At 40.1% G+C, this 15185-nt stretch overlaps 1 protein-coding gene across 1 annotated transcript; it reads left to right on the forward strand.

Annotated features, from left to right (window-relative positions):
• The first annotated feature begins 4774 nt into the window (after window positions 1-4774).
• Window positions 4775-8733, forward strand: LOC131443906 (uncharacterized). Its single transcript, XM_058613975.1, has 8 exons — window positions 4775-4872; window positions 5865-6128; window positions 6207-6347; window positions 6434-6535; window positions 6613-6641; window positions 6873-6941; window positions 8025-8093; window positions 8210-8733. Coding segments are annotated over exons 1-8 (741 nt in total). The 5' UTR covers window positions 4775-4871; the 3' UTR covers window positions 8276-8733.
• Window positions 8734-15185: the final 6452 nt, after the last annotated feature.

Genomic DNA, 15185 nt, shown 5'->3' on the forward strand with positions numbered 1-15185 from the left:
CACGATGAGCGTCTAAAATCACAACATCACTACCTTGATCTTCTCGACTGTTTATGTTTTAGTGCCATGAAGCAAAATTCAAAAGCAAGATTCTCCTGATTCGTAAGGACTCTGCGTCGCCTGCCCTGATCTTGCAAGGCTGGTTTCCCGCTAAGACAGTAGGGGGCAGTGGTGTCAGCCCCTTAATCTCCTCACAACAAGACATTTAACTGTGACAATGACTCTGAAGATGCTACATTTCGCCGCCTTTTCACACCAAGTTGTTTTTTTATAGTTCATAAACGGGAGTTTTTCGTGTTTTATATAAAGCGGGAGTATCGCGTATCGCTACGTCAGCACATTCCATTCTTTAAAAAATAATGTTCGATAATAAAAATGCGTTAATTCAGAAAACATCTTCTATTTCCCCCGTGAATGCCACGTGCTTCCGAACTAAATTACTCGTGTCATTGTTGTCTGTCGATAAATTTGATTAGCGCTGGAATAATTTGTAGGATAAACTACGTGAATCCTTGTAATTGTTCGAGTCATTATCCAGATGTAAAATGTAACATTTTTGTGTGTTTGTGTTCAAATCACTTAAGCAGTAAAATAATAACGTTATTGATTCGCCGCGGTCGTTAAATATTACACAGATCCACTGAAGTTCAGACAGGTTTTATATGCAACATTTGAATCTGTGTGCACAAGGCATTTGTTATAGATTTTATATTTATAAATAAATGTATATATATATATATTTTTTTATTATTGTTTATTTTTTATTTATAAATGTCGATAAATATCTTTTTTTCCCTCGACTGTTGGGTTACAGTTTGCAGCTACAAGAAAAACAAAGTCGTAGTAGAAAAGCAAACAAACACGTGATATTTATCGATGTTTTATCAATATTGTGCGCACAAGAAAGAAAACAGATCTGGATTTTAGCTGCTCCGTAGGGAACGACCGCTGGTCTGACGGTTTGTTCCAGACAAATAACGATGATGCAGCACAACAGTGGTGACATAATTACTAGCGGTGTTGTGCACGCTGTCCACTGTCTTGACATGAGACTCCATGCAGAACAATGAGCGAGCAAAGTTAAGCAAAGAGAGCGCAAATGCCTGGGAAATGAAAATACCAAGATCTCTGTCTCACCAAAGACAAATGACAAACTTTGACCAAGGTCCTAAAAAGGACAATCACTTGTCCAGAGCGTTGCTGCAGATCAATAAAAGCGGACGCCATCATGGACGAAGACAACACTCGTCCAAGCTGTCCTCCCGTCTTAAGCTGCGTCGGCACATTCTAGTTCTTGAATTTGATGGAAAGACCTTGAAAAGTCCTTGAATTTAATGTCAACCAAGGCGTGGGAACCCTGCGTTAAAGAAAATGGCTGCTGTTCTAAATCGGTACGATTTTGTTGTTTTTCAGGCGTAAATTATATATAGTTTTACTTCTTTCTTGTTTTCACACAACTTCTTTTCACGCATTTTTTTTTAAAGACATTGGAGCACATTCATGTTTACGAGAGCGGTGTGGTGTGGATTTATCACAGAATTTTCTAATTATGTAAAAAAAATTTAAATGTATTCTTTCATGGTGCAGGCAGCTTCTGTGACGTCGCACATAAATGGCAAAAATGTATTAATGTTGTTAAAGGAAAGAACCCCTCCCCTTTTTTAAAAAAAAACAAAAATATTGCAGTGTTTTAGTTCCACGTCACTATTTGGAAAAATGTTTTTATGAAGCCTTTAATAACAAAAATCATATTAAAATATTGGTTTTCCCCGACGACAAAGTTGTTTTTGTGTTTTTTTAAGAGTGAGGTCTCAAACTCGTGCCCCATTATTGTTATGAAATATCGTAGTATAATATTTTGATCTAATTTTAAAATCACATCGTCCACCCTGCTCAATCAACTGTTGCCTTTTCCCCCTAAAGTTGAACTTCTTGTTATTTTAACAAGTAAAACAATTTATTCAAATGTTTTACAAGGATGAAAAGGAATAAGGGGGAGGTATAAAAATAATTTTACTTCCTCTTTTCATCCAGTAGAGGGCGTAGTAGGATGTGGCTCAGTGTGATCCGTTGACGAGGCTTCCTATCCTTCAAATAAATACTGCAGTGTTTTCACATGAGCTTCATTATCGTCGTTGTTTTAACAATACAAATTATCTGAAATGTCCAAATCCATTTTATAAGAAAGGGTGGCCCTTGGGCCAAAACTGCGCTGCCAGCATGAGTATCTGGCCCTGGCAGATGATCTAACAAATCTGAACTTCAATTATTTGCTCATCTTCACCCCAAAAAATTTAAATTTCATATTTGAGTATGTCGGTGAGTTCGACAGGATTTTTAAGTCACTCACATGTTTTTTCTTCTATCAACGATAAACACAATAATAGATAATGCTTTTTGTCACGAAAGCAACAAAGATGTTTTGAATTTAACTTTACAAATCTCTACCAAAGCATTTACGGAATATTCTTATTCTTGGAGTTTAATATACAGTCACATACAGTCACATAAGTCATAGTTTCATTATCTGTGTGTGAAAACACGTGGTTTTTCGTCTCACGGTGAAACAGGAAATGGTGGCTAAATTTAAATCGTCCAACTTCCTGTTGGGTTGAGTTCGTCAGACATGTTCAGGGTTGGTCTCTTCTTTTGAGGCGATCGGTCAACGTATAGCGGAGTTATAGGGCACTTCCTGTTTCGTGGCGAATGGTCGAAACAAACACCAAAATTCAAAACGGCCGACTTCCTGTTGAGTTGAGGCCGTGGTTCTGGTCCACTTTTTTGTAGACCAGAACCAAAGTAGTGCGGCCCAATTTCGGCCACGGGCCAAAACAGTGGCGTTTCGGCGCGTGGCATTCGTGCTCGCGCCCTCATGATACACAAGGTTTTATTTATCGTATGTGTCTTTAAAATGGCTGTTAATTTGTCCGTCACTCATGGGGCCAACATCCTCGTCCTTCCTCGAACGTTTATCAGCGAGTGAACACAAACTCTGTTAAATGAACAGTTTTCAAACAGAGTTATAAAGAGTGAGATCTTTTTATGTGAAATTCACATTAAATAATAATAATAAAAACTACTTTTTAACCTGTTTTTATCACTAAACACAGACAAATTCCCACTGCGTCACCTTAACTGAAAAGTAAAAAAACCAGAAAGAAACAAGTGTCAGGGTGATGCAGATAAAAGGAAGTCACATCTTCACAAGGGTCAGTGTGTGTGTGTGTGTGTGTGAGAGGCACAAGCTTTCAAGTGCAACGCTCCTTGGGAAGAAAAAAGACGAAGAACAAATGGCTCCAACGTCCAGAAACATTTTGTTTCTCGTGGTCCTGCTTCATGTGACGGGTAAGAGTGTTGCTTTTCTAACATTTCAATGACTTCTGACTTCAATCCCAGACAAAAAGTCCCTAATCCTCTTCTGTACTTTTTAAATGAAAACTAAAAACCTTCAAAAAGCCAGTAGTATGTGCTGCTGTATAAGAGAAAGTGTTTTTCTTCTTTTCCAGCCTTTAAGTTAAGCTGTATGTGTATATGTAAAAACTCATGATTCATCATTATTTGCCATCTTTACATCTCCTTTAATGTAATAATAACGTATAAATAACCACGTAGAGTGTGTGTATAAATATGTATGTGAGACGTATGAACCCTGTAAATGTTCAGTAGCTGTTTGAGTGAGGTTTCTCTGCGACAGTGTCCAAAAAGCACAACCACAGCTCAAAACGCTGATGTTCTCATGGACTTTGGTGTTGGAGAGTGAGTGGTTTACAAAGTGAAAAAGTCTGTCTCACAGTGAACTTCCTCTTCACCCTTCGTCTGTTTCACACTTACATCAGACGAAAAGATCAGCAGCGTATGTGTGAGGCTTCTCAGTGGTTTTGTGTTTTAACAAACACAAAAAAACGGAAGTACACAATAAACAACGTCGCATCAATGGAAAATAAAAACTTCTGCATGAATTGTACTCGTTAACGATGTTTCTGACCTGACTGAGAAAACAACACATGTCAGTGTTTGTCGATCAGGTTGAGAAGCACACTGTCTGCAACATTCACAGTTTTAGAGACTCAGAGAAAAAGAAAACATTGATCAATGATAGCAGGTTTGGTTGCCATCAGATCGTCTATCCCGAATTTATTACAGGTTTCTAATCAGAATTAGCTGCAACTTTGACGCCCCCTGGTGCCAAAACTGTGTGACACTAAGTGAAGCTTTAGGTAACTTTTAGTCCTTATCTTGTCCACAGTGAACTCACCAAATTTGACGTTGATCGCAATGAAACTCGAGGAGAAATCCGTCCGAATGCTAAAACGCTGTGATTGATGATTCTGTATGAAGATAAGGATTGGTCCACATTTATGTTATTTTAATGACACAATCGTTACAAACTGAAGCTCTGTGTGTATGTTGGATGATAGGATACATTCCAAATATTACGAGCCAAGAAAGTCCTAAAAATCGATCACTAGCGTGAAAGTTGTGTCGTGTGTTTTTGCCACATCTGTGTAGTGACGCGAGGACCCTGTTGTTGCTTCTCCTCAGGTATCGACGCCACAGTGGACTCCTCTCGTGTTATCGTCAAAGCTGGAGATAATGTCACGTTGTCCTGTGGTGAAGTGAAAAGTACTGTGGACAGATGTGATGGCACGACATGGCTCTTCTCAAGAAGAAACACTACACAAACACTGTTTGAAAACAGCAAGTGTCACACAGGCGCCACATCTAAATGCAACAGACTGAACGTGTTAAGCAACTGTTCTCTGGTCATAAAGACGGTCGCAGTCAGGGATGATGGTTTTTATTCCTGCAGATGGTTCAACAGATCAGGAAAAGAAGAAGGTGAAGTTCGGACAGAATTGTCTGTTGTCAGCAGTGAGTATTTACATCATTTAAATTATTTTTTCTTTTTCTAAAATTTGTTCTTGAAAAGATCCCCTGACAACTGTAATTCTTACAAAACTCCAGAGGAAGCTCTGCTGCTTCCTTGTAGGGTGAACGTGACAAAAACTAAACTCGGTGCATCCATCCACTCTTGCACCGTTCAGTCCAGCTTCGGCCGAAGTCCGACTAAGATGGACAATCGGAGTCAGTAAGACGATTTCCACCAGCAGTGCTGCAGTTTATACGTTGGCGCAGTACGCCAACGCCATGTTTCCACCAAGTGGAATTGTTAGGTTTGCTACGGTACATAGTTTTTGCGTTTCCATCAGGAATGGTACCAAAATAACCAGCCCTTTTTGGTACCTTCCCTTGTGGTACCAGAGTAATGGTACCGTATGGTACGGGTGGTGCTAGACCCACGACAGTCAGCTGACTGCCGTCAGAAAATTGGCACTCCTTGCAACAAAGCTTGACGTCCTCTTGAGACAAAGTGAGCAGAAAAAAGCTGCTGGGCGTCCCGCAATGTTGTCCACTGTGTTGTTGTTGGCTGTCGCACGGCCATCGGGCACAGTGCACGCCCCGCCTACCATGTGAAGGTGCTGTTTTCAGTCGAAACACAAGCCTGACCGAAGCCTTCACCGTTCCAAACTGTACCGCACTGTACCAAGATGGAAACACCTCACATTTGTATGTGTATACATGCAGGAGTCTGCATTGTGTTAGTCCGACTAAGACTAGATCCATTTTAGTCCGACTAACATGTTTACATGACATTAAGAAAACTGGATAACTGTCTTCGTCCGACTAAATTTGCATGTTTAACACGCATGCAAACGCACTGCCGCAATGAAATTTTTGAAGAAAAGCAAAAAATCACAAAAACACACAAAGACAAAGCGGTGGAAGAATCAGAAATATTATCAAACAGATAAAGGTTTTTCATGTTCCATGTTCTCTAACAACGTTTCCTTCTTCTTCACCAGTGACTCAACAAAGAGGTGATAAACAAATGGTGGTAAAATGCTCCGTGTCGTCACAGTCACACTGTGACGGGGAGTACACTGTGAACTGGCTGTCCAACAAGACGGACACCAATCAAAACAAACCCCAGGAGAGATCAGGGAAATCCTTCTGTGAAATATCTCAGATTTTTCCACTGACTTCCACTTTTTTGTCATGTAAAGTGACTGATGTCAGAACCAAGAAAGAGTTCATCTTTAACCTCCAGCTCACACCCGAGAAGTCAGGTATGAACATTACCAGCTGTCATTCACGGGCATTTCTGCTTTCGTTTAACCGTTTACTGCGTTTGTCCAATTGTCCAGGTGACAAAATACCAGTCAATGAAGCTGACGCGACCACGTCCACATCCACGTCCACGTCCACGTCCACGTCCACGTTCTCATCCACGACCACGTCCTCGTCCATGACCACGACCACGTCCACGACCACATCCCAAGAGACTGGTTGAAAGCTCTACTCTGAAGAGACTACCAAGCTGTGGCTAACGTGCTAATGTGCTTAAAAAATAATTGTTGTATTGTCTTTCCAGACTGGTGGTGGTTGTACGTCCTTGTGGCTGTAGTTGTGGTTGCAGCGGTGGCACTTTGTTGTATTTTAGTATTTGTAGTGATGAAGTGGAAGAGAACTAAAGGTAAGAACAACAAAAACGTGACACTTTTTCATTTTTAAAATTTGAGTTCGAGTAAACTTTTTTTTGTTTTTTTTCAGGGAACAAAACGCAGACAAATGTTGATGACGTGAGTCAAAAAGCTGTTTAAATGTATAATCTATGCTATATTCAGAACATGAAACTTCATAGACATATACATATATATATATGTGTGTATATATATATATATAGTTTTTTGGTGTATTTAACCCACATTGAGAGATAAACGTCATTAAATGGCTGATCTTGTTTGGCAGATATAATTCAAATAAAGTTAAAATGGAATAATGTTGTTGTAACTGTATATTTTCTTCTATAGGACGATCCTGAGGAAGGTGTGGCCTATGCCTCCATCAGCTTCACCCAGAAGAACAGCGCTAACGCCCAGGTAAACTGTCATTTTGACTCTTCATTTTTTAAATTAATTTGCCAGGTAATAATAATAACGTAACTGTTGATGGTGAAGAAGCTGTGAAATGATAAATAATAGGCCTTTATCACACTTCCTGGTTCCCATTTCCGGTAAATCGCAGTGTATTGGCACGTGCTGTTGTTACCCTAGTTCAGGGGTGGGCAATCATTTTGCCCAAGGGGCCACATGAGAAACAAAAGAAATTGTTGAGGGCCAGGCCAAATTTGAATTAATTTGAATTAACTTTTATCTCTTTTATCTAAAAAAGCAGTAAATTGTATTGTTTTGGTGTAAATTTGGCAGCAAATAACACCCACAATAAACACAATTACTAACCAACTCTATTCAAAATATCAAATGACTACACTATATAATGAATACTATTATACTATACTACTGTGGTGTAGTGCAGTGACCACAACCCTCCTGCACAGAGCGCACCTGCACGCCTACGCGCGCGCGCGCACACACACACACACACACACTTATTATGCAATCACACCTGATGAGTTTACATACGAGTGACGGTGCTTGGCTGGTTAAATAATAAGATAATAAACAGGGAGGGAGATAATGATAACTCCTGAAGTTAAACCGAGACACTTCCACGGACATCGTTCTTAACGTTGTCTTCGATATCGGCTGCGATATAGTAGCGATTCAGATTGTAATTCTTAAACTCAGCGACTTTTGTACCACAAACTAAGCACACGGTTTTACCTTTGACGACTGTAAAGAAATACTTAGCAGTCCATGTCTTGTTGAAAATGCGCCATTCAGAATTAACGCTAATTTTTTAATGTGAGCCGACATTTGGGCCAGGGGTAACTGATTAGCGTCACCTGTCGCTGTGCAGACAGGAGCAGATACGTGTGTCCATACGTCAGGCCTTTCAAAATACGGGGCAACACAGTTGTATTGCATGCGCAGCATACTTGTTCATCTGTGATTATGACTGACATACCGCGGGCCGGACTGAGACGGCCTACGGGCCGGGGTCTTATGTTTGAAAAGTTAAAATGGAATAATGTTGTTGTTACTGTATATTTTCTTCTATAGTCCGATCCTGAGGAAGGTGTGGCCTACGCCTCCATCAGCTTCACCCAGAAGAACAGTGCTAACGCCCAGGTAAACTTCCATTTTGACTCTTAATTATGTTTTTAATTTGCCAAGTAACAAGAATAACGTAACTGTTTTGATACTTTGAATTTAATATTGTCTATGATTTATGTGTTTCCTTCCAGGCTCTGAGAAAACACAAAGATGATGATGCGACCTACTCTTCTGTCGTGCAGCTGTCAACTAGCTAAACAAAAATCCACTAAGGAATTGGTTCATTGGTTTTAATTTGTTGATGATTTTCAGGCAGAATTGTGTTTCTTGGGTTCACATCTCTTCCTCTTCACTGTGTTACTTTGTTTTTTATTATTTGATATGCAATAAAAAAAAGTGAACTGGCGGACTGTCCAGGGTGTAGCCCAACTTTTGCCCTATATGCCAGCTGGGATTGGCACAAGCTGCGACGGTCGTGTCGATGATAAAGCTGTAGACAATGGATGGATAGATGGAATATCCAGAAACTGTGTTTTCCCCGACCCACCTGGACCCCTGAACATCCATGTGCTCCCTCGGAAGAATCCTTTCCTGACCAACTTTTGCTATTAAAAAAATAATAAAATGCGTACGCACAAAAAGACGGCTTTCGCTTGCTTTCACGCACAGACGGCATGTATAAAAATGTACTTGGCGTGGATGTATCTGAGAATTAATAGATAAAAGGCGGGGAAGATAAAATGGCTCACGAAGGAATGAAATACAGATAAAAAATAAATTTAAAAACTGATATATAATGTAATTGTATTTGGACCTTTAAAAGCCAAGGAAATGGGAGGGGTTTAAAGAAGATTGTTTGTACAAGAAATGCAAGAAAAGGAGTTGAGAACATAATACTTAACATAACATAAGCATTAAAAAATAACTAATAAAGAGGACATGAGCAGTTATGATCCTGTGAGCCTTTGTTTGATGTAACTTGTGATGCAGTGGCCTCTAGTGGCCGGCGAGAGCGTCTCGCAAACACACACACACACAGAGGCGTGGACGGAAACCACAGGTTTTTACTGCAGGCCTCAGCGTTTGTTTACATAGCTCGAGCTGAGCTAATACTGACACAGAAATAGTTTCATAAACTTCCAGATAAGCATGTTAAAGTTATTTTTTCCCACTTGATAATAATTTAAAACTGTGAAATCTTGAGTAACAGTCTTGTGTAATAATGAAAATAAGCAAAAAAAAAAGCTCTACATTTCTGATTGAGAGTCTTTAATTATTCTTATAGGCATTAAGGCATTAACAAATGCCTATAACAAAGGCGGCATTTGTTATAGATTTTATATTTATAAATAAATGTATTTTTTTTTATTATTATTGTTTATTTTTTTATTTATAAATGTCGATACATTTTTTTTCCCTCGACTGTTGGGTTACAGTTTGCAGCTACAAGAAAAACAAAGTCGTAATAGAAAAGCAACACAAGATAGAAAACAGATCTGGATTTTAGCTGCTCCGTAGGGAACGACCGCTGGTCTGACGGTTTGTTCCAGACAAATAACGATGATGCAGCACAACAGTGGCGACATAATTACTAGCGGTGTTGTGCACGCTGTACATTGTCTTGACATGAGACTCCATGCAGAACAATGAGCGAGCAAAGTTAAGCAAAGAGAGCGCAAATGCCTGGGAAATGAAAATACCAAGATCTCTGTCTCACCAAAGACAAATGACAAACTTTGACCAAGGTCCTAAAAAGGACAATCACTTGTCCAGAGCGTTGCTGCAGATCAATAAAAGCGGACGCCATCATGGACGAAGACAACACTCGTCCAAGCTGTCCTCCCGTCTTAAGCTGCGTCGGCACATTCTAGTTCTTGAATTTGATGGAAAGACCTTGAAAAGTCCTTGAATTTAATGTCAACCAAGGCGTGGGAACCCTGCGTTAAAGAAAATGGCTGCTGTTCTAAATCGGTACGATTTTGTTGTTTTTCAGGCGTAAATTATATATAGTTTTACTTCTTTCTTGTTTTCACACAACTTCTTTTCACGCATTTTTTTTTAAAGACATTGGAGCACATTAATGTTTACGAGAGCGGTGTGGTGTGGATTTATCGCAGAATTTTCTAATTATGTAAAAAAAATTTAAATGTATTCTTTCATGGTGCAGGCAGCTTCTGTGACGTCGCACATAAATGGCAAAAATGTATTAATGTTGTTAAAGGAAAGAACCCCTCCCTTTTTTTTAAAAAAACAAAAATATTGCAGTGTTTTAGTTCCACGTCACTATTTGGAAAAATGTTTTTATGAAGCCTTTAATAACAAAAATCATATTAAAATATTGGTTTTCCCCGACGACAAAGTAGTTTTTGTGTTTTTTGAAGAGTGAGGTCTCAAACTCGTGCTCCATTATTGTTATGAAATATCGTAGTATAATATTTTGATCTAATTTTAAAATCACATCGTCCACCCTGCTCAATCAACTGTTGCCTTTTCCCCCAAAAGTTGAACTTCTTGTTATTTTAACAAGTAAAACAATTTATTCAAATGTTTTACAAGGATGAAAAGGAATAAGGGGGAGGTATAAAAATAATTTTACTTCCTCTTTTCATCCAGTAGAGGGCGTAGTAGGATGTGGCTCAGTGTGATCCGTTGACGAGGCTTCCTATCCTTCAAATAAATACTGCAGTGTTTTCACATGAGCTTCATTATCGTCGTTGTTTTAACAATACAAATAATCTGAAATGTCCAAATCCATTTTATAAGAAAGCAACTGTTGGCCCGTGGGCCAAAACTGCGCTGCCAGCATGAGTATCTGGCCCTGGCAGATGATCTAACAAATCTGAACTTCAATTATTTGCTCATCTTCACCCCAAAAAATTTAAATTTCATATTTGAGTATGTCGGTGAGTTCGACAGGATTTTTAAGTCACTCACATGTTTTTTCTTCTATCAATGATAAACACAATAATAGAAAGTGCTTTTTGTCACAAAAGCAACAAAGATGTTTTAAATTTAACTTTACAACTCTCTAACAAAGCATTTACGGAATATTCTTATTCTTGGAGTTTAATATACAGTCACATAAGTCATAGTTTCATCATCTGTGTGTGAAAACACGTGGTTTTTCGTCTCACGGTGAAACAGGAAATGGCGGCTAAATTTAAATCGTCCAACTTCCTGTTGGGTTGAGTTCGTCAGACATGTTCAGGGTTGGTCTCTTCTTTTGAGGCGATCGGTCAACGTATAGTGGAGTTATAGGGCACTTCCTGTTTCGTGGCGAATGGTCGAAAGAAACACCAAAATTCCAAACGGCCAACTTCTTGTTGAGTTGAGGCCGTGGTTCTGGTCTACTTTTTTGTAGACCAGAACCACAAAAAAGTGGTTCTGGTCTACAAGAACCACTTTGTAGACCAGAACCAAAGTAGTCCGGCCCAATTTCGGCCACGGGCCAAAACAGTGGCGTTTCGGCGCGTGGCATTCGTGCTCGCGCCCTCATGATACACAAGGTTTTATTTATCGTATGTGTCTTTAAAATGGCTGTTAATTTGTCCGTCACTCATGGGGCCAACATCCTCGTCCTTCCTCGAACGTTTATCAGCGAGTGAACACAAACTCTGTTAAATGAACAGTTTTCAAACAGAGTTATAAAGAGTGAGTTCTTTTTATGTGAAATTCACATTAAATAATAATAATAAAAACTACTTTTTAACCTGTTTTTATCACTAAACACAGACAAATTCCCACTGCGTCACCTTAACTGAAAAGTAAAAAAACCAGAAAGAAACAAGTGTCAGGGTGATGCAGATAAAAGGAAGTCACATCTTCACAAGGGTCAGTGTGTGTGTGTGTGTGTGTGAGAGGCACAAGCTTTCAAGTGCAACGCTCCTTGGGAAGAAAAAAGACGAAGAACAAATGGCTCCAACGTCCAGAAACATTTTGTTTCTCGTGGTCCTGCTTCATGTGACGGGTAAGAGTGTTGCTTTTCTAACATTTCAATGACTTCTGACTTCAATCCCAGACAAAAAGTCCCTAATCCTCTTCTGTACTTTTTAAATGAAAACTAAAAACCTTCAAAAAGCCAGTAGTATGTGCTGCTGTATAAGAGAAAGTGTTTTTCTTCTTTTCCAGCCTTTAAGTTAAGCTGTATGTGTATATGTAAAAACTCATGATTCATCATTATTTGCCATCTTTACATCTCCTTTAATGTAATAATAACGTATAAATAACCACGTAGAGTGTGTGTATAAATATGTATGTGAGACGTATGAACCCTGTAAATGTTCAGTAGCTGTTTGAGTGAGGTTTCTCTGCGACAGTGTCCAAAAAGCACAACCACAGCTCAAAACGCTGATGTTCTCATGGACTTTGGTGTTGGAGAGTGAGTGGTTTACAAAGTGAAAAAGTCTGTCTAACTTCCTCTTCACCCTTCGTCTGTTTCACACTTACATCAGACGATAAGATCAGCAGCGTATGTGTGAGGCTTCTCAGTGGTTTCCTCAACACGGTGTTCAATCCACTCACTTTATTTGAGTCTCTCATGTTCCAGCTCGGTGACTTCGATGACCTCGGTGACCTCCGATCAATCTTTATTCCGTTTTAACAAAAAAAACGGAAGTACACAATAAACAACGTCGCATCAATGGAAAATAAAAACTTCTGCATGAATTGTACTCGTTAACGATGTTTCTGACCTGACTGAGAAAACAACACATGTCAGTGTTTGTCGATCAGGTTGAGAAGCACACTGTCTGCAACATTCACAGTTTTAGAGACTCAGAGAAAAAGAAAACATTGATCAATGATAGCAGGTTTGGTTGCCATCAGATCGTCTATCCCGAATTTATAACAGGTTTCTAATCAGAATTAGCTGCAACTTTGACGCCCCCTGGTGCCAAAACCGTGTGACACTAAGTGAAGCTTTAGGTAACTTTTAGTCCTTATCTTGTCCACAGTGAACTCACCAAATTTGACGTTGATCGCAATGAAACTCGAGGAGAAATCCGTCCGAATGCTAAAACGCTGTGATTGATGATTCTGTATGAAGATAAGGATTGGTCCACATTTATGTTATTTTAATGACACAATCGTTACAAACTGAAGCTCTGTGTGTATGTTGGATGATAGGATACATTCCAAATATTACGAGCCAAGAAAGTCCTAAAAATCGATCACTAGCGTGAAAGTTGTGTCGTGTGTTTTTGCCACATCTGTGTAGTGACGCGAGGACCCTGTTGTTGCTTCTCCTCAGGTATCGACGCCACAGCGGACTCCTCTCGTGTTATCGTCAAAGCTGGAGATAATGTCACGTTGTCCTGTGGCAAAGTGAAAAGTACTGTGGACAGATGTGGTGGCACGATATGGCTCTTCTCAAGAAGAAACACTACACAAACACTGTTTGAAAACAGCAAGTGTCACAAAGACGCCTCATCTAAATGCAACAGACTGAACGTGTTAAGCAACTGTTCTCTGGTCATAAAGACGGACGCAGTCGGGGATGATGGTGTTTATTACTGCAGATGGTTCAACAGATCAGGAAAAGAAGAAGGTGAAGTTCGGACAGAATTGTCTGTTGTCAGCAGTGAGTATTTACATCATTTAAATTATTTTTATTTTTCTAAAATTTGTTCTTGAAAAGATCCCCTGACAACTGTAATTCTTACAAAACTCCAGAGGAAGCTCTGCTGCTTCCTTGTAGGGTGAACGTGACAAAAACTAAACTTGGTGCATCCATCCACTCATGCACCGTTCAGTCCAGCTTCGGCCGAAGTCCGACTAAGATGGACAATCGGAGTCAGTAAGACGATTTCCACCAGCAGTGCTGCAGTTTATACGGTACATAGTTTTTGCGTTTCCATCAGGAATGGTACCAAAATAACCAGCCCTTTTTGGTACCTTCCCTTGTGGTACCAGAGTAATGGTACCGTATGGTACGGGTGGAGCTAGACCCACGACAGTCAGCTGATTGGTCGACAGAAAATTGGCACTCCTTGTGACAAAGCGTGACTTCCTCTTGAGACAAAGTGAGCAGAAAAAAAGCTGCTGGGCGTCCCGCACTGTTGTCCACTGTGTTGTTGTTGGCTGTCGCACGGCCATCAGGCACAGCGCACGCCCCGCCTCCAAACTGTACCGCACTGTACCAAGATGGAAACACCTCACATGTGTATGTGTATACATGCAGGAGTCTGCATTGTGTTAGTCCGACTAAGACTAGCTCCATTTTAGTCCGACTAACATGTTTACATGACATTAAGAAAACCGGATAACTGTCTTCGTCTGACTAAATTCGCATGTTTAAAGGTGACATAGAATGCTTGTATCACACATATATGTTAGTTATGGAGGTCTACTTACATATATTAACTTGTTTTCATGATTAAAAACCTCCTAATCGCTGCAAACGAGCCGATCAAAATATCTCCTCACTGACGCTCTCGTCAGCCGCGCTGTTTCAGACCAAAACCACACCCCCAGAACGTGAACTGTGTTGTGATTGGCCAGCCAACAAGAGCGTTCCCACTGTCCTGTGATTGGCCAGGTACCTGGAAGTGACTTAATAGATAGGCCAGCTCTCAGATACACAGCTCCCCCTCTGGCACGGTGGATGCTCTGCATCTCAGCAGCTACAACCAGAGTAGTTCTTCTTCTTCTTCTGCGGTTGAATGTACGCAACCGGATGTGCCCGGACTAGTGCCCGCACCGGGAGGCGCTACGGTGGCGAGAGGAGTGGTGAGGATTTCTGATGACGACATCAAACTAAGGAAGTGCCGATCCGCTTCGCAGAGCCCAGGAAAACAATACAACACTATTTTCTCAGCAGTGGCTGAATTGTTTGTTCTGAAGCTTTAGGGTTTCATAAACGAGGTAATGACGCAGATACACACACAAACGCAGCGTTAATTGGAGCTTCCGGTCTATGTGGGCTTTAACACGCATGCAAACGCACTGTCGCAATGACATTTTTGAAGAAAAGCAAAAAATCACAAAAACACACAAAGAAAAAATATTATCAAACAGATAAAGGTTTTTCATGTTCCATGTTCTTTAACAACGTTTCCTTCTTCTTCACCAGTGACTCAACAAAGATGTGATAAACAAATGGCGGTAAAATGCTCCGTGTCGTCACAGTCACACTGTGACGGGGAGTACACTGTGAACTGGCTGTCCAAC

This window comes from Solea solea, chromosome 17 (genome assembly GCF_958295425.1).
Source record: "Solea solea chromosome 17, fSolSol10.1, whole genome shotgun sequence".
In the NCBI taxonomy this organism is placed as follows: domain Eukaryota; kingdom Metazoa; phylum Chordata; class Actinopteri; order Pleuronectiformes; family Soleidae; genus Solea; species Solea solea.

Bases quoted from the DNA above. Each gene is read 5' to 3' on its own strand.
- LOC131443906 (XM_058613975.1), top strand. The intron at 6,348-6,433 runs GTTGAAAGCTCT...TTGTCTTTCCAG, and splicing joins GACCACATCCCAAGAGACTG to ACTGGTGGTGGTTGTACGTC. The intron at 8,094-8,209 runs GTAAACTTCCAT...GTTTCCTTCCAG, and splicing joins AGAACAGTGCTAACGCCCAG to GCTCTGAGAAAACACAAAGA.